This window comes from Xyrauchen texanus, chromosome 21 (assembly GCF_025860055.1).
Source record: "Xyrauchen texanus isolate HMW12.3.18 chromosome 21, RBS_HiC_50CHRs, whole genome shotgun sequence".
Classification (NCBI taxonomy): domain Eukaryota; kingdom Metazoa; phylum Chordata; class Actinopteri; order Cypriniformes; family Catostomidae; genus Xyrauchen; species Xyrauchen texanus.
In genome coordinates this window covers 23,447,117-23,464,954 of record NC_068296.1, presented here as the reverse complement: position 1 = coordinate 23,464,954, position 17,838 = coordinate 23,447,117, and the positions used below count along the sequence as shown (strand labels likewise).

Sequence of the window (17,838 nt, the reverse complement as noted above, 5' to 3'; positions counted from 1 at the left end):
AAGCTGTCACTAAAATTCAATGCATTACAAAATATTAATTCATTAAAACACCAAGTGCTGTAGCACCATGTGACAATTCTCAAATGTCCCACCTGAGCATCTTTGCTGTAGTGTCTGGAGCTCAGATAGAGTCCTGCCAGGCTGCTGGGCAGATCCAGCCTACGGAAAAACCACACCAGGTTCCAGAACACAATGGGATGGTGATCCACAATGGCTGCAGACGAGATGGCCTGGTCCCCCTCATTCTCCAGCAAGCTCTCCAGTTCTTTCCAAAGTACCAGAGGACTCAGGTAGGGCACGGTTACTGGCTCCTATGGTACAGAAACATCAAACTGACTACCAGCATCGTAAAGAGCATAAACCTTTTGGCCAAAAACAATCGGATCAGCACAACTAAGAGCAGAAATCTAAAAATCCTAGTTTTTCTTGGATAAATGTACAAATTGGTGAGGCAAAGAACAAGAATTTAAATTTTTTCTATGTTAAAATACATTCTCTTATCCCATCTTAATATGCCCGATTAATGGTGAGGTACGACATTTCTGCGCTACTAGTGGCACCAAACAGAATTACAAAAATGAAGTATGTTCTTAAACAACCTTTGCCAGCAGCCTTTAGACTCATCAGACCCTTTCACATTCTCTGATTCCCTATGAACAAATAGGCTATAAGTTGATAAACGTTTAACGTTGTAATGAACAAGACCACTATGGCATATAAACACCAGACAGAAAGCGTAGCAGAGGAATTGGGTCGTCCGATAACATCACCGGATTGAACGATGGCTGGGTGTGCGAGGGATCTAGCACATGAGGTAGGATGGTTCTTCTGGTAACCAGTAAGCTTAATGATACATATTCTGAGTATCTTACAAATCTATCTGGAGCTAGACAGTAATGAGCTAACTTATGTGGCAATATCTTGAGTGAAGTTTACCTGTTGCGAAGCTACTCATCATGTTTGTTGTCTCAATCGAACTCCAAATTGTCCTACACCTTGTAAATGCAATGCCAATGTTCATTTTGGTTTCACTCCATTCTCTATCTCTGCCTAGCAAGTCTTTGAATTTCTTCTCCTCTGTACACGTCTGCCATGGATGCTCATATTCTACCGGCTGAACAGCTTACTACAAGTAGACACGCCGCAAACTCTCGCTATAGTTTGAGATAGAAAGTGATGGGTGGAGCTATACACAAAAAATAAACATGAATGTTTTGATAGTGCCTGGGAAGCTCAGTGTGTCAGAATGGCTTGCTTATACTGTAGTTGTCAATGAACAATAAACTGGGATAGTAGAACGTATTTTTACATAAGAAAAAGTTACATACTTTACATACGCTATAGATTTTTATTGGAAGTCAATGGGATTTGGTTGCTAGGGTGCTTTAATTGGTTGCTGGGGTGTGGCTAAGTAGTTTCCATGATGGTACTTGAAGACTGATTGCTCACCCAATTCAATCAAGCCAACTCTCACCTCTGTAGCATATTCTGATCAGGAGATATCCATCTAAGCCATTTTGAATGGCATTCAGTGGGTTTTGGTTGCTAGGGTGCACTAAATGGTTGCTAGTTTGTATGCAGTTGCTACAGCATTTATAGGGTAGTCTCCAGAAATGTATAAACACTGTTGCACTAAAAAAACATAGCTCTGTTTATCTGAGCATTCAGACAGGCCCGACACAGCAACATTGCAGGTGAATTGTTCGGGAAACCTGTTTGAATTTTGTACTTATGTTTGGTGATATTAGTAGTGCAGGAATTACAGACTTCAGCTTTAAACACCATCTAATGATCCAAAACACTATAATGTAATGAAATGTAGAGCAAGAAATTCAGCCTTACAGGGTCTTTATTGCCATTGCTGGATAGATTGCCAGTGGCACCACAAACTTGTACAAGATCCTCTTCCAGATCTGTCTGGCAAGAATGTGTTACTTGAGAGGGGGCTCTGTAACACAGTATGAATAATGTTAAGGATTGTTGCTTATGGTATAGTTGTGACAAACAGCCAAGCTGATTCCTTTCTGTGTGGCAATATTTATTTTGTTTTGGTTGCAGACTGAGTGCACAATTACCTGTCCTGGTCACCCAAGTTTCTGATGTCCACATTGAGCAGGGGCAGAAATGGGGAGCCACAAAATGGGCACGTGCTGTTGAGGTTGGAGTCATCAGCTGTCCACCCAGCCATAATCTCTTCATCATACACCAGACACTCACAGGTGTTACAGCGTGAACAACTGGACATACGTACCTGGCAAGGCAGACAATTTCAAATTAGCCTTAATATCTCCTACTACACAAGGATTTAAACACATTACACACACCAGCTTAGACCAATATCACTTATTATAATTTTTTTTGTGTGATTTGGACAAAATTGAAAGGCAAATATAAATCATTAATCTTAAGAAAGCTTGTTCTCTCAGATTTCAAACAGAATGTAATAAACTTACTTCAATAGCATAATTCTGCATTGACTGAGCGAGGTTGGAATCAGAACACGCGTCTGGGGTCTGTAGCGCTTTCACAACTGTCAGTGATGAACCTAAAGGTCAGAAGACAGAACAAAGTCACTCTCTGCATCAAAATGTGCTTTGAAAACAGAGACTTTACTTGTTTTCCTCAGAGATAATTCTCTCCAAAAACAAGTTACATTTCAAGATGATTGCCGGCAGGGATTATGAATGCTAATTGCGATGGCTCTGAATGAGGAGAGATGCTCTACTGAAGTCTAGGATAAGAGTGTGTATACTGATGTGATTGATTGGGAGGCACTCCAGCACAATACTGTCTGCATGAATAAAGAGCCCCTCTCGGACCCCATTACTGCAGAGCCAGACACACTCACAGCTCTGTCTGCTGGCCTACTTCTGCAGCTGCTGGAGGACAAACAATGACCAGCCTCAAAAATGACAAACAGCACTCCATACTGCATACACCTACCTGCAGCCCCAAATTACAATTCTAGAATTTGCATTTGTCTTGTGAATTATATGTCTTTTACATGTACTTATACATATTTTTTTCCCTTTTTCGTTGCTTCCCCTATTTTGCAACAATTTGTCCCTGTAATCCCAAGGTGCGATTTTCCTCCAGACTTGATTTCCGTTTAATTTTTTAATTGATTGTCAAAAGGTAAACATGCACTAGACAGATTTAATTAACCATTGTAACATGTCTTTTTGTAGCATCTCACAGCATGAACAGTAAAAAACTGTTTAACTTTTTGTCCCATTATGTTGCACTCGGTTTCGTTTTTGTTAATGCAAGAAACATCCGGTATGAACAGCCCCTTAGCTAGCGCAATAGACCAAACACACTGCTTCAACCTCACACACTTTCTTCAAAATCCCAACATGTCAGCAAACCCAAACGTGCACAATGATTTACAGTCAGAGAGCGTTTCTGCTTTAAAAAAAAAGAAACTTTTTTGCCATTTACAGTGACTATGGCTGTCAAAGAAATAAGTGTGATTTCTGAGGACACCCATTTCATGTGATATTGTAATTGTGGTGATCCAAAAGAAAGAAACAAATGACTAATGGCACCTTTAACAAAAGACTGGAATATACAAAGCATTACTCAAGGAAAAAAAATCATATGTAATATTCTAGCAAATCGATCATCTATTTTTTGTCTATTCAGACATGCTATTCAGGGGAAATCTTTGAGATTTGCAAAAACAGAAGGAGCTACTTAAATTTAAAATGTTATTTATCAATATTAAAGGTCCTGTACCTGATTTCAGCTAACTTCAGTAATTTTAGTAACTTTACAATGTCTCTTCAAATCCCACCCTCCAAAACCATCACACCAAAATTGATTCACATGAAGAGAATGTGTCTGAACAAAAAAAAAAGGATGTTTTTGTTTTTCCTTTTTTTAAACCAAGATACAGGTGTAATTCTCAGGATGCGTATTTCAGTGATACCCATCAGGTTGTATGGACATACTTATTTTAATCATAGTAATAACATTTAGAGTGCCTTTAATATACCATTTTTAAGGAATAGTTTATCCCCCCCAAAAAAAGATCTCATAATTTACTCACCTTCATGTCATCCCGGATGTGTATGTCTTTCTTTCTTCTGCAGAACACAAAACAGGGTTTTAAAAGAATATCTCAGCTCTGGAGGTCCATACGACACAAATTAATTGTGGCCAGAACTTTGAAGCTCCAAAAAGCACATAAAGGCAGCATAAAAGTAATCCATCAGACTCTGGTGGTTTAATCCATACACTCTAAACTAATCCAATAAGGTAAGAACAGACCAAAAAATAACTCCTTTTTTGCTATCAATCTTGACATCAGCAGTCTCCTTGGCAATCATCATTTAAAGCGCAATTACACTTCCTAGCGCCATTCAGCTCTCTGCCTCATGCGTCAAGCACCATGAAGTGTAATCAAGCTTGAAATCATGACCAAGCCTAGAGACTGAAATGTCAAGTTGAACAGTGAAAAAAGTTATATTTTGGTCTGTTTTCACCCAAAACTGATTAGATCGCTTCAGAAGACATGGATTAAACCACTGGAGTCACATTGATTACCTTTCAAGTTTTAAGTTCAAAGTTTTGGTCTCCATTCACTTGAATTATATGGACCAACAAAGCTTGTTTATAAGATATTCTTCTAAAAATCTTTGTTTGTGTTCTGCTGAAAAAAAAAAGTCACACATCTGGGATGGCATGAGGGTGAGTAAATGATGAGAGAATTTTTAATTTTGGGTAACTATCCCTTTAATGAATGTAACATACACTGTCTGAAAGTGGACAGGATAAATCTAGAATATATATATATATATAGGATGTTGAAAAGGGATAGAATAAAAACTAAGATGAGTGTCTTGACATTTAGATTATTTCATGAGTATAGCAAAGACTGAATGGAACACACGAACCAGTGAGGGAGGACTGGTGGAAGAGTCGTGATGGTGCAGAAGGACTTTCAAGACTCCTGTGAGGGCTCCTCTTGGGCCGTGTGATGGGTTGAGCGCCGTCCCGCAGAGGGGAGGAGAGCCCGTCGGGGTCTACACAGGAATCACTCTCAATCAGAGAGGAGCAATCAGGGTCGCATGACCCCAGCGAGGACACACTGACCCGGTCAGAGTTCAAATCCTGGTGTACAAGAGTAGAGTGAGAGTCATGTTTTTAATGTTTTTAATCTCATAATGTGAAAAATTATAAAATGAAAGAGAATGGTGACTGAGGATTACATTCTGCCAAACATTTCCTTTTGAAGAAAGGAAGTCATGCAGGTTTAGGAACAACATGAGGGTGAGTAAATTATGTCGAATGTTCATTTTGGGTGAACTATCCCATTAATACTAGGTGTAAGCACTGGTAATCATATTTACCTGTGCAATGGAGGTTTGGGAGGAAAGTCGTGAATATAGACGACTGGCTTTCTCAGCGACGCCCTTCCCAGCAAATAGAAAGCTGCTCTTGAACACGTCAAAGGTCGGTGTGAGCAGAGAGTCCATGGAGAAAGAAGAAGTGGAATGAGCAGGTGAGGGTGGAGAGGCCAAGGAGTTGGGCCGCTGTTCCCTAACCCTTTGTGCACGGCCCTGTGGGAGGGAGGGCGAGGAAAACAGTCTGGTTCGTGACTGAGGTTGAAGGTGGGAGTTGCTGGGGGAGCTGACCACTGCTGACATTTGAGGAGAGCTATGTGGAGATGGGGTCTGAAGCCCCCTCAAGTCCACACTGAGAGAACGCTGGCTCAACGGGCTACTCAGGTTGTTCATGTAGTGGTGAATCTCTTCAGCCAGGTCTTGGCGTGCGGTGGGGGTATCTGCATTATCACCCTCACTTGAGGTCTCAGTCTCAGCAGCCATCAGGGAGAGAGGATCAAACCCTGATTCAATACCCGTCCTCTTAACCACCCGGCCAAGAGCATCACTGCAGCTCATGCTCCTCTCGATGCCATAATGTTCTCTCTCCATGGCAACACTCTTCTCCATGGCAACCATGCTGCTTACAGTCCTTGCCACAGCAAGTTTAGGTGGGCTTACAACGCCCCCCACAGCTTCCCTTTTGATCGACAGTGATGTCTGCTCAAATACTGCAATGGATTCTGTGCTGAGCTCTCCCACTGTCTTATCTGGGGTTATGTCCAGTGTGCTGGGCCTTACAAGCTTTTCTCCAAAAATATCCAGGGAGTTTGGCCTTCTTGTTTTTGGGAAGGCTCCAGAGAAGTCATTACTGGTTTCCTCATTGGTTGTGGATGGATTAAACCCAAGCACAAGGGATGATTCTTCTTTTTTTGCAAGCACAGTCTGAGACACTGAAGATTGCCATAAAAATGACAAGAAATACAATTTGTTAAAATATGCAGTTGAGAAAAGGAGTCATATGTGGGTTTTTTTCCATAAGTGTCATACATAAAAAAAATAAAAAAAATGCAAATAGAAAAAGCTGTTAAATAACTTGCAGTACCACACTTTAACACTTGGTGGAAGCAAAGAGGTGTTCAGTGCAAAAGTCAGAACCTCACATACACGTGTTTAGAATCGAATACTATTGTACTGCATACTGCACAGTATATTCTGTATAATGCCTACTATTTAACAAAACATTAGTATGTGACAGATTATGTGGCATGCAAAAATTTACTATTAAAATTATGATTATTCTACAATGGTGTCACATAAACCTTTTTGTATTTTAACTAAGCAAGTGACATCCATTACCATCGTAGAAAATGTATGCATTTATTTTGCATTTTTTAGTATGGTAGTTTGTCATTGTCAAGATGCCATCTATGTTTAGGGAATGGCACATTATGTGTTACTTACATGAGCGAGAGTTTCTCTCTTTCTTCTCCTTCAAGTCTGGAGAGGATTTGTGCTCCTCACCTCCTCCTAACCTCACCTCATCCTTCGACAGAGAGTCGTAACCCTGATCAGACTGACCACCTGGAACAAACCCATACTTTCAAACAAACACTTAGAGGAATCTTTGTGTGCAATTCAGAACAAAACAAGCTAAGAGAATTTGTGCAAAACCTACAAGCACAAGACTTTGCAGGGCTACTCGAATGGAGAATTTTAGAAAGTTGTTCTGTGACTTGATGCAACTGGGCAACTTAGGAGAACTGCTTCAAACCTATTTAATCGTAGCATATCCTAACACAAGATAATATTAAGAAAGTACTGTATACTCTCACTTAACAGTGTAGAAACAAACTGACAGACACACACTCACAGGGCGGCTGCTTTCGAGTCATACTGAGAAAGCTAATGGGGCATAATTTTAGCATCATAGTACTGCCTCCAGAGGGGAGCTAAAATAACACCATTACTCATTCCTTCTGTCCTTTCTCGCCTCTCTCTCTCTCTCTTTCTCTCTCTCTCTCTCTCTTCCAGACAGACCTCTGCTGTACCAATGCATGCAAAACCTGAGTAAGTCTGAGTCTCTTCTGTCAAATCCATACATTACATGTCTCAGATCTCCTCAATGTGCATCAACGCCTATAGCATTAGAATACTTCAAAGTGCCATGCATACATACAGAAACCCTTTCTACTCTGCTCCCTTTCTCTCTAATGACATTTTCCAGCATATTCACAGAACCAGATGTGTGTCTAATGTGTGTGCTTGAAAAAGAGAAAAGATTGAAAAACTGCTTCATGAAGGAGAGATATCTTTTCACTCCCACTGTGAAAAATAATGGCTCTCGGAGAGACTTCTGATGAGATTGAAGGAGAGGGAGCACAGAATGATGATAGAAGAGAGGAAAGAGAGAGAGTGAAAGCAGACCAGGTACCTGTGCTGGATCTGTCATCACTAGAATCCATTTTTGTAAAGTCTGTATCAATCGAAACTCGCTCCGCTGAATCATTAGCGCTGTCCAGACTGCCATGGCTGACATTGTCGAGATCACTGGCATCTGCTCGAGAGAACAGTATTAAAAACTGTTAGCATGAGAACTAATAAGTAACATGTTTCAAAACAACCACAGACTACAACAGTTCTTCTCAACTCCCTTTACTTCAGGACCCAGATGTACTGTACATGAAGTGGTGACCCAAAATAGTATCAAAATTGTTTATTGTATAAATGTAAACAAACATGTCCTGAAAAAACGGCATAGGTTCAACAATAATTATAGAAACATAATTCGTGTCCCTTTAGCTCAGCTGGTAGAGCATAATCCTAACAATGGCAAGGTTGTTTATTTGAATCCCATGGAGCACAAATGCTGATTAAATGTTTAGTATAAATAGTTTGAATGCACAAAGTAGCTTTAGATAATAGTGTCTGCCAAATGCATAAATGTAAATATGACATAATTTGATGAAGCATGACAAAATTGCTAAGAAATGTATTTCATAAATGGATAAACAATTGTTTCATGGTTTGAGGGTGAGGGCATCTATTCATATAAAGTGTCTGCATAATTTGGGTTTTAATTTGAGTTTGGGGAAAATAGAGCTTGATAGGACACAACCGTTGACACTGACAAAATTTCATCAGCCTATTTGTCTTGTTATTCTAACAATGCACGATTATATGGGTAGTTGCATTTAATTAGCTGTATTTAGCATTGTGCTTTCCTGCTGTCCACGACCCTATCAGAACAGGCCTGCAACCACTGCTTTGCAATATGAATTTTAGATGACAAGCTCTAAACAAACAGAATGCATCATATTACAAAAGGAACAACAAACCAAGAAAAGCAATCACCAAATGCATCAGCCAATCAGAACTTTAGTCCCTTATGTGCAAGATTAATTCAGTCTGCACAACAAAGCTATAGTTTTTAGAGGGGTAAGTTGAGGCAGCTTGTTTTAATTACAAAAGCCCCTTGTGCACTTCTCGTACTATGCTGTTTACAGGGGGATGTGTGGGAAAGGAGATTACATCAAGAGAGGACTGTGAACTGTGGTGGCTGAGGAGGCAGCTATCCTGCTCTCATCTTAATTGGACCTATAAAATCCACTCTGGTTCAGCAGGCTGGATCAGCTCTGTGTGAGGAGGAGGAGGGAGATATCTGGGAGATTGTGCCTCCATGAGGGACTAAACTCTGGACAGGCAACCCTACCACTGTGTGAAATGGTGAAAAGTTCTTCTAACAGTGGGAAATTATATTGAGTTTGTGGTCCCCTATAGATGAGTCTGGCCTGTGAAATCACAGGGCATATCATTACACTGAAGCAAATCTAAACTCATATAACTGGCTGTTTTAAATAGAAACTAAAAGGCCTGCTGAGGAATAAGGACTCAGAATTATTATTACTTTGCAGAAGCAATTTATGTAGCTATTAGGGAACTGGTCCGAACTTTCTGTCCTTTGCCTAATAATATTGCTGTTCAAAAATCTAGTGAGTTGCCTTGCTGTCTTTTGCCAACATCTAAGGGATTTTTTGCACCCTTCTGCACTGTTTTTCAAGTGTTTTTCTGTTGTGTTAGAGCGCCACATTTTTTAGATGCCGTGTTAAGCTAAAAATACCTTTTACAAACGCAGCACCTGTGTTCTGTTCTATTCGTTGTGCTGCGATTAGCTTTGTTTAGTGTAAGAACATGTTAAGTCAACATTCCTGCTTAAATGGGACCCCATAAGTAACAATTTAGAACATTCTTCATTGGCAGCAACTCTGTGCATCATAAAAATAGTGTTCATGTTAAGTGTATGGGACACTTGTCTCAATTGCTTTCAATAGAGCGCAATAGTACAGGTCCTGGAAGAAAAAATCCCTTTAATTTTTTCCATTGACTAATGAATTTTTACTGATAACTTTAATACAATTTAAAGACAGACATACTTTGAACTTTGAGGTTGTTCATTGATGGAATATGCCTTTATTGAAACAGTCTGCATTTTTTATTATAATTTTTTTTTATCCCTTTTCTCCCAATTTGGAAAGCCCAATTCCCACTACTTATTAGGTCCTTGTGGTGGCGCTCACCTCAATCTGGGTGGTGGAGGACAAGTCTCAGTTGCCTCCACTTCTTAGAACGTCAATCCACACATCTTATTACGTGGTTTGTTGTGCATGACACCGCAGAGACTCCGCATGTGGAGGCTCATGCTATTCTCCGCAAACCACACACAACTTACCACATTAAGAGCAAGAACACCTAATCATGACCTCGAGGAGGTTACCCTATGTGACTCTACCCTCCCTAGCAACCGGAGCAATTTGGTTGATTAGGAGAACTGGCTGGAGTCACTCAGTACACCCAGGAATTGAACTCGCTACTCCAGGGGTGGTAGTCAGCGTCAATACTCACTGAGCTACCAGGTCCCAATCTGCATTATTTCAACTTCATTGTTCAAATTGTCTTTAATTGTGGAATTCTTAATAGACAGCTACACTACCCATAATCCTGAAGAGAGATCCACCAATTAGAGATCTGTGGCCCACAAAGTCCACAAAACAATCCAGCAGTGACCACCACTTCTATGACACTCTGTGAATGATGCAATCGAGTCTTCCTGCACCCTCAAGCTACTAATATATTTGTATATATCGGAATATTTATCAGTTAACTTAAAATATACTGTTCCTATATTTATAATCAACAACATAAAATCAATAGTTTTATATTTTATAAAAATGTATTTTGTTTTTTATTCGATAATGTAATTCACAATGCTTCATGGCATTGTAGTTCATACTCTCGTGAAAGAAGGTAAGTAACCATTATTGTACCTTTGTCTTTTTGAAAGCCATTGCCTTCTTAGCAAAGGGTACATGCATTGCTGCCTTATAATTCACCAAAAGAAGGCATCTTAGAAGTCAGCATAATCATGTGTAGAATTCCTCAAATAAATCTTTAATTTTACAGTCAATTTAAAGAATGAGTCCACTTGTGTGAAAGGCGGTGGTTTGGATTTACCAGACATATGGGTGTCTTTCGGGTGGGTGGTCTGACTCCTCCATACTTGTTTAAACAGCACCACACCCCGGAGCACATTTCTCAGTTTTCCCCACAGGAAGTAACCCCCTCTGGTGGAGGAAGGCCATGTGCTCTCTAGCACCGCCTGGGGAAAGAAGAATACATTGAGACACAGACACACACATGCGCACACATTTAGATTAACACAATAATTTCTACAGTGCAACGCCTCTTATTATCTTAAGAAGATTGCTCTCTCTCTCAAGGACTAGCTGTAATTACTTTGATAGAATTGGAACAGCATTCTGCCCAGACTTATTTCTCTCTCTGAGTGTCCTCTTGGTATTATTGGACTTCTTGCAATGAAGAGGGTGCCTAGTGAAATGATTGCTAGTCTTTGCTTTTGTCAAATGATATTAGGCATGAGAAACAATGTCACAAACCAGATCCTCTGCCAGCTTGAGGCCCTTAAGCATGAGAACAAAACACCTACTCATGAAAACAGTTGGAGCACTAACAGTGATTTGCAGCAACAAAGTGACCCAAAATCATTAATTTTCAATGAGAGTTGGCAGTTTGAAGTGAAATGTGCAGCAGAAACCATAGGCCTTGCAATGTGGGCATGTCCAGTAATGTAATAAAGAAAAATGCATCTATGCAAATGCGTTAATCTTGTTTATTCTGTGCTGATGCAATTTATAAACAAATGCTTTCGCCTCTAGAATGTAAATTTTTAGCAACAAGACAACTGATTCCTTGTTAAATTAGAATGACATCTTATTTTTCTGTCAAAACGTACAGTTCATGATTCTCTCAGTTTGTTAAACACTATGACCAGTTGTATGGTAAGAATTAGAATGCCCACAACGAACAACAATCCAAAATCGCTATATGTGCCCATAACACCCATTGAGACAGAATCAATTGCAATTGAGCCTTAGGACTGCTCTGTCTATGCATATTTATCTAGAAGGATTTCGATTTCTGTGTCTCCAGCACTCACCCTGTTGTAGTATCCATATGTAATGGCATTTGGATGCACTCCAGCTTTCTTCATCTCAAAAAGAACCCGAACAGCCAGAACAGGCTGTCCATACTGCCCACACAGCTGCATTAGGACCCGGTAACACACCTACAGTAGAGCAGAAACAAAACATTACATACAAAACCAAAACACAGACAACAATTTCCACTGGCTGGGTGCAGTACAAACTGTTCTCGTTAATTACCAAAACCAATCAATGAACTCTATTAGTTGACTCTACCTCATCAGGGGGCTGCAACTTTTTGTCCTGCATCTTTCTCAGCACATCGTAGGCAGTATGCAGTGCCCGCACCTTAGAGTGGCAAGCGCTGACATACGCAGGTAGGCAGATGAACCACAGACCATGGCAGTGCCTGAGCAGACACTTGGACCACATCTGAGGAATGGAGGAGTATGTCTTTGCTATTCTCTGGGCGGATTTGATTTCCTATGGAAACCAGATCAGAGAAAGGACGGGGAATTAGAGAGGTAGGGGAGAGATTTGACAAGTCATGGGTGTGATTTGGACAAGATTAGTAACCTGTTGGGAGCGTCTGAAAATGGCAGCTGGGCTGATCGGACTGATGTGTCTCACAGCTGAAGATGCCTTGGGGACTCTGGAACCGTCCTGGAGCTCGCAGAGTTGGGCGTTCAGTACCGGAAACCCAATGTAGCTTCATTGCAAACAACAGTGTGATATAAGAACTTTTTGTCCTTGCTTTGTTTCATTGTTCTACCAATGTTTGCTTGCAGTTGAGCAATATATGAAAGAAAAACAAACCTGGTAATAGGACATTTTGTTCTTTCAAGTACTCTGAACATGCCACATAAAAATAAACTAGGCCCAAATAGAATCTGCATTCTTTTTATTTAAAAGGTTTTTATTTTCAACACACATTTTAAAGGTGAAGTATGCAACTTTTTTATGTCAAAATATGTTTTACTATCCCAGTTCGTTGCTCATTACCAACTACAAGTAAGTCGGTTTACATCCAAAAAATATAAACATTGAACCTCCCAGGTACTATCAAAACATTGGAGCTCAGCTCCACCCATCCCTCTCTAGCTCAACCTATAAGCCGGTAGAATATGAACATCCATGGCAGACGTGTACATAGGAAAATATATTTATTTTCGCCAAAATTCAAAGACTTGATAAAAAAGACAGAGACAGAGAAAGGAGTAAAACCAGAATGAACATTGGCGTTGTATGTACAAGGTGGAGGACTTAAGAGGGAATTTTTGGGGTTTGAATGAGGTGCCAAACATGCTGAATATCTTCTCGATAGGTAAGCTGCACTCAAATGTATTGTCACACATGTTAGCTCATTACGGTAAAGCTCCAGATAAATTCATCCCCTGCACATTCATGGGACGCTGTGGCTCAGATGGTAGAGCGGGTCGGCCACTAATCGCAGGGTTGGTGGTTCAACTAAGACAGCAGAGCATGGTTAGAGCATGGACTGTGGGCAGTCTGTGGGGGTGCCATCTGAGGCTGAGACTAAGAACACAACACAACATATGCTGTTGACCAGCAACTGTAGTCTTTTCAACAGGGTCCATTCTTATTTGGTAGCTAAAAGCATTATCAAATCAACCAAAATATTTAATACACAAACATCCAAGGGAATTTAGAAATGAAACATTTTAAAAAATGACAGGCGTTCAAATTCTGCTGAAACCTGTGGCAAATTCTGTGTGGGAAATTTAACAATCTTAAGCTTCAATGTCAAGAAACACCATTACGTTAATAACAGATTCACTTAGTTTAATCACATGCTCTCTGAGGAGGGTCTATTCTGTACACTCTGGATCTTTAGAAAGGTTTATTCTAGACTTTGCATACTGTGAGAGGTTTTTATAGGGGATTATACTGTATGTACTATATACTTATGGTGTCACTACAATGCTGTCTATGGTGTGATGTACTGTTGTGTATTGTGTAGGAGTATGCATGGAAATTTGTGTGTCAGAATCCAGTACATGTCTGTTTGAGTTTGCCGTACCTATAAACCACAGGCAGCTCCTCTACCTCAGGCAGCGCTGGCAGATCTGGAGGGGTGATGTAGACCGTGTGCTCACTGCGGTGAGATTTGTCAAGTTCAATAAGCCTCGTGTCCTCCGGCTTCTCACTGTCCACCTAGAGTAAACACACTCTATATCAGCGACAAACTGTCTTATATTTTTTACAAACATAAAATGGTAGGTGCCAATGTGAGCCTACAGTCTCATTATTGAAAAAAGTCTTTGAACGACATGCGTATTAGTTAAACTAGTCTAGTATGTAGTAGTATGTAAAAGTACAGTTTTTTAAGCTTGATCTGAGCTAAAGATGCAAAATGTAGGATATCATTGCTGTCAGACATTGCTGCTGATTTGAAATATGCTATTGAATTGTAATCTTGACAAACATTTTTGGAGATTTCTGTCTTTTCCCATTCAAGTAGAAAGGAGCTGTACACACATGCCTATTATACTGTATACATTGAAAATAGCTCTTAGAGTCCTCAGGGCATTAGACACCCTTTCCCCATGGTTCTCTTGGCATGGTCAAATTCTTTTCTAATAGCCCAGCCAGGTAGTGACAGATAATGAAAACATTATTAATGGCAAATGCAAGACAAATTTTGGTCAGAAATGAGAACTGATGCAGGAAATGCACACATGTCTGACCCTGCCATTAAACTGTGCCAAAGGGATTTTCTACTGTTTGGACATGCTGCAGTTGACAAAGAGACCTTAAGCGCAGATCATCTGACCTCAGATCAGATGGAGCACAGGTTTTAGGTAAATCAGCACATTAATCTCCCTCATCACTGTGGTCCACTGATCTCACATCTGTACCAAGAAGCTCTGATCCTCCAAGCTTCCATCTGATCCTCCCCCATCTGCCACAGACACACCACAAGTGCAGTGACCTGGACTTAACGTGTAATATTGTGTTGCTCGAGGGAAGTAAATTGTTCCAGTGCAGTATATGGGTAAGCCAGGGCTTGGAGGAGCCAATGTGCATTTAGCCTTCAGACAAATCTGTCTATAAGTCCTGTAATTGGACTGTAAATGCATTCTAAAGCCCATGCCAATGAACTACATTGGAAATGAGGCAAACTATCAAATAAAGCATGAATTTTATGTGTAGATAGTGGGAAAATCTATTTAGGCCTCTATAAAGCATTCTCAGCAACAACGTTTTTGAATGTCTTTCTAAGCTTACTAGATACACATTAAAGGGATAGCTCATAATTTTTTCACCCTTATACCATCCCAGGTGTGTATGACTTTCTTTCTTCTGCTGAACTCAAACAAAGATTTTTAGAAGAATATCTCAGCTCTGTGGCTCCATACAAGTGAATGGTGGCCAGAACTTTGAAGCTCCAAAGAGAAAAAAATTATTCATAAGACTCCAGTGGTTAAATCCATATGTTCAGAAGTGATATGATAGGTGTGGGCGAAAAACAGATCAATACTTTTTTTACTACAAATCCCCACTTTCATATTCATCTTCTTTTGTTTTTGGTGATTCACATTATTTGTGCATATCGCCAATTACTGGGCAGGGAGGATAATTTTTAGTCAATGTGCATTCTTTTTTGTTCTTGCTTTCTCGTGGACATCACTCGACGTCATCATCCACTGCTGAAGTTAAATTCCAATATTCAAGAACGTAAGTACAGAGAATGCATAAAATTACAAGGATATACTCTCGATCATACTGAATATCCAGGATGCATCAGATGGTGACTTGTGGGCAAGAACCCATTTGAAGTCCCACAGTGGCACTACGTTGGCAGACAAAGGTCATTTATCGTATCGTTTTCCCTCAAGATTTTCCCACTGTAATCTCGTGAAAGTCTGACGTCATTTTCCATCAATATTTGTTGTTTTGATGGGCATCATTTTAAGAAAGTAATAAACTCATGGAAGAAATGATTGTTAACAAATTTTATTCTTTCAATGTGTCAATAGTCCTGAAAAACATCACTGATTTTATGATAATAATGCTGTAACTGGTCGTAATGCCAGAAGTTCTCTCTCTGGCTAAAGATTTTCTGAGACAGGTAACTGTGCAACAGGAAGATCTTAGCCTTTTCAAAGCTTGCAATAGATGCATTGTATGTCCTCCTGTCCTTCTGAGTACATTCTTCCAAGGCAGCTTGGCAAGACTGGTCTTCATACAAATACAAGTTTGTTCTTTGCTTTCTTAGCATTGAGAAATACCCTCTCTTTCTGAACTAGCCAAATCAGTTCAGCCAGGCTACAGTGGAACATGCTCTGTCCTTCTTCCTTTATTGTCTCCAGTGTGAACACAACTCACAAACCCACGCCAGTTTAAATCAACTCATGCTGTCTTTTTTATTACCGCTACACCGCTAAAGAACTGTCCTCCAAAGTCCTTACACAAGGGAAGGCCAGAGCAAGATAGTAGTATAATTGAAAGTGTCCCTCAGAGAGCTGTGTGCATTTGTCTTCACTGCACAACAAAAACTTGTGGGGAGGAAAGGTAAGAGATGACTACTGTTTCTCTAAATAAGAATAAATTGTCTGTTCCTTCCATCTCAGTGCTGTCAAGACAGGTATAAATGTACTACAAACGCACAATACAGCCAGCTCAGAGTATATTTGTCAGCACTTTTTTTTAAATATCACTTTAGATCCCTGTGCAGTCTGGAGCATCCTGAGATGGGAGAACACAATTGGGAGACTGGCATAAAAGCACTGAAAAATGTATTATGTGTGCAAGATTCCTTCCTTCCAACCAGTGTTTAAATGTTGGTTTATACAGTATTAATGGTAAATGCATTAATAGCGATCAAGAAAATGTAACGCGTTCAAACAAATATTCAGTTACAAATAATAGATTTGCATTTCCAGAAAGAAAGAAAAGTTGGTTACATTTTACATGCTACACGTGGTATGTCAAAGGCAGATTTTCAAACTTTAACACTCTTATATTTCTTTAAAAATGTAAAGTTTACAAAAAACAAAAGTCAATGGAACACCCAACACTGAATCTATCTACAAAACAAAGTTTGATTTGAGTCTGTGAATTTAATACTGTGCTCACCCTGCAAGACCTTTCATAATTGGTTGATCAAGGCCATTCCAGATATGCAGAAATGTGAAGGACATTTTTATTACCAAAGGTAAATTATTCTGGGTGATTGTGTTGTGTTTGGTTTCCCTACACATATCCTATATCTGAAGTTAAAAGAGCCACATATGCAGCTTACCTTCCCTCCTTTCTCTGTGCTGAATAGCTTTCCAAGCAAGCAGTAAAGCAAAGAAAGAGAAATAGGGAAGAAAGCATATTACTTAGAAGAAAAGACAAAAGAAATGATTAGGAGAAAAGCCGAAGTGAACAAGAGAACAATACTCACAGAAAAATAATTACATGACATAAGCAAGCCCAAGGGATCATACCAGCACAGCTAATAATTACATAATTTCCCCTTACTGTTTTAATAATTCATGTAGGGTGTGCTCCATTGAACCCTTTGTATTTTTCACATAGTTGCCCATATCTTACTTTTAGTAAAGAGCCTAGAGTGTAGTTTAAATTGGTAACTATTCATGAGCCTTCTAAAAACAGTCTGTAATGAACCTGATTAGAAGCAGTTCTATTCAAGATAAAGGGATGATGTGTATTTCTTAGCAGGAACTAAATATACCTACAGATCAAAAGGTTTGATACCTTGTCAACGCAATCATCGAAGAAAGCCAGGCTTGCGTCCTTATCGCTGACAAAAGAGCACTCTTCGATGAAACGAATAAACATCTGAGTCTTGGTCATTAGGGAGTAAAACTTTTGATGGGATCGGTCACGACTCTTCAAAAAGCCTGCAAAAAACAAAATCCATATTTAAAGTCAAGGACATCAAGCAGAGAAAATGTGATTGCAGTCATGATTTGTATCCTAGATTCACAGCCACTATTGTCTGTTGAAATTAAACATTTAATCTGGATTTAGAAAGCGTG

The 17,838-nt window shown here is 39.7% G+C and overlaps 1 protein-coding gene across 2 annotated transcripts in view; it reads right to left on the bottom strand.

Moving 5' to 3' along the window:
• The window catches only part of LOC127661662 (C-myc promoter-binding protein-like), a 40,987-nt gene that overhangs the window by 3,391 nt on the left and 19,758 nt on the right, over window positions 1–17,838 (bottom strand). Inside the window, exons 13-27 of one of the 2 annotated variants that reach the window (XM_052152477.1) lie at window positions 17,555–17,700; window positions 17,094–17,120; window positions 13,869–14,002; window positions 12,404–12,536; window positions 12,104–12,310; window positions 11,842–11,970; window positions 10,839–10,983; window positions 7,762–7,884; window positions 6,792–6,911; window positions 5,355–6,280; window positions 4,899–5,115; window positions 2,454–2,545; window positions 2,076–2,251; window positions 1,843–1,948; window positions 93–311 (exon numbers count right to left, since the gene is read on the bottom strand). In XM_052152477.1, the coding sequence (XP_052008437.1) occupies window positions 93–311; window positions 1,843–1,948; window positions 2,076–2,251; window positions 2,454–2,545; window positions 4,899–5,115; window positions 5,355–6,280; window positions 6,792–6,911; window positions 7,762–7,884; window positions 10,839–10,983; window positions 11,842–11,970; window positions 12,104–12,310; window positions 12,404–12,536; window positions 13,869–14,002; window positions 17,094–17,120; window positions 17,555–17,700 (2,900 nt within the window). The remainder of the gene's footprint in view (window positions 1–92; window positions 312–1,842; window positions 1,949–2,075; window positions 2,252–2,453; window positions 2,546–4,898; window positions 5,116–5,354; window positions 6,281–6,791; window positions 6,912–7,761; window positions 7,885–10,838; window positions 10,984–11,841; window positions 11,971–12,103; window positions 12,311–12,403; window positions 12,537–13,868; window positions 14,003–17,093; window positions 17,121–17,554; window positions 17,701–17,838) is intronic. The other variant, XM_052152478.1, reaches the window with a different exon arrangement.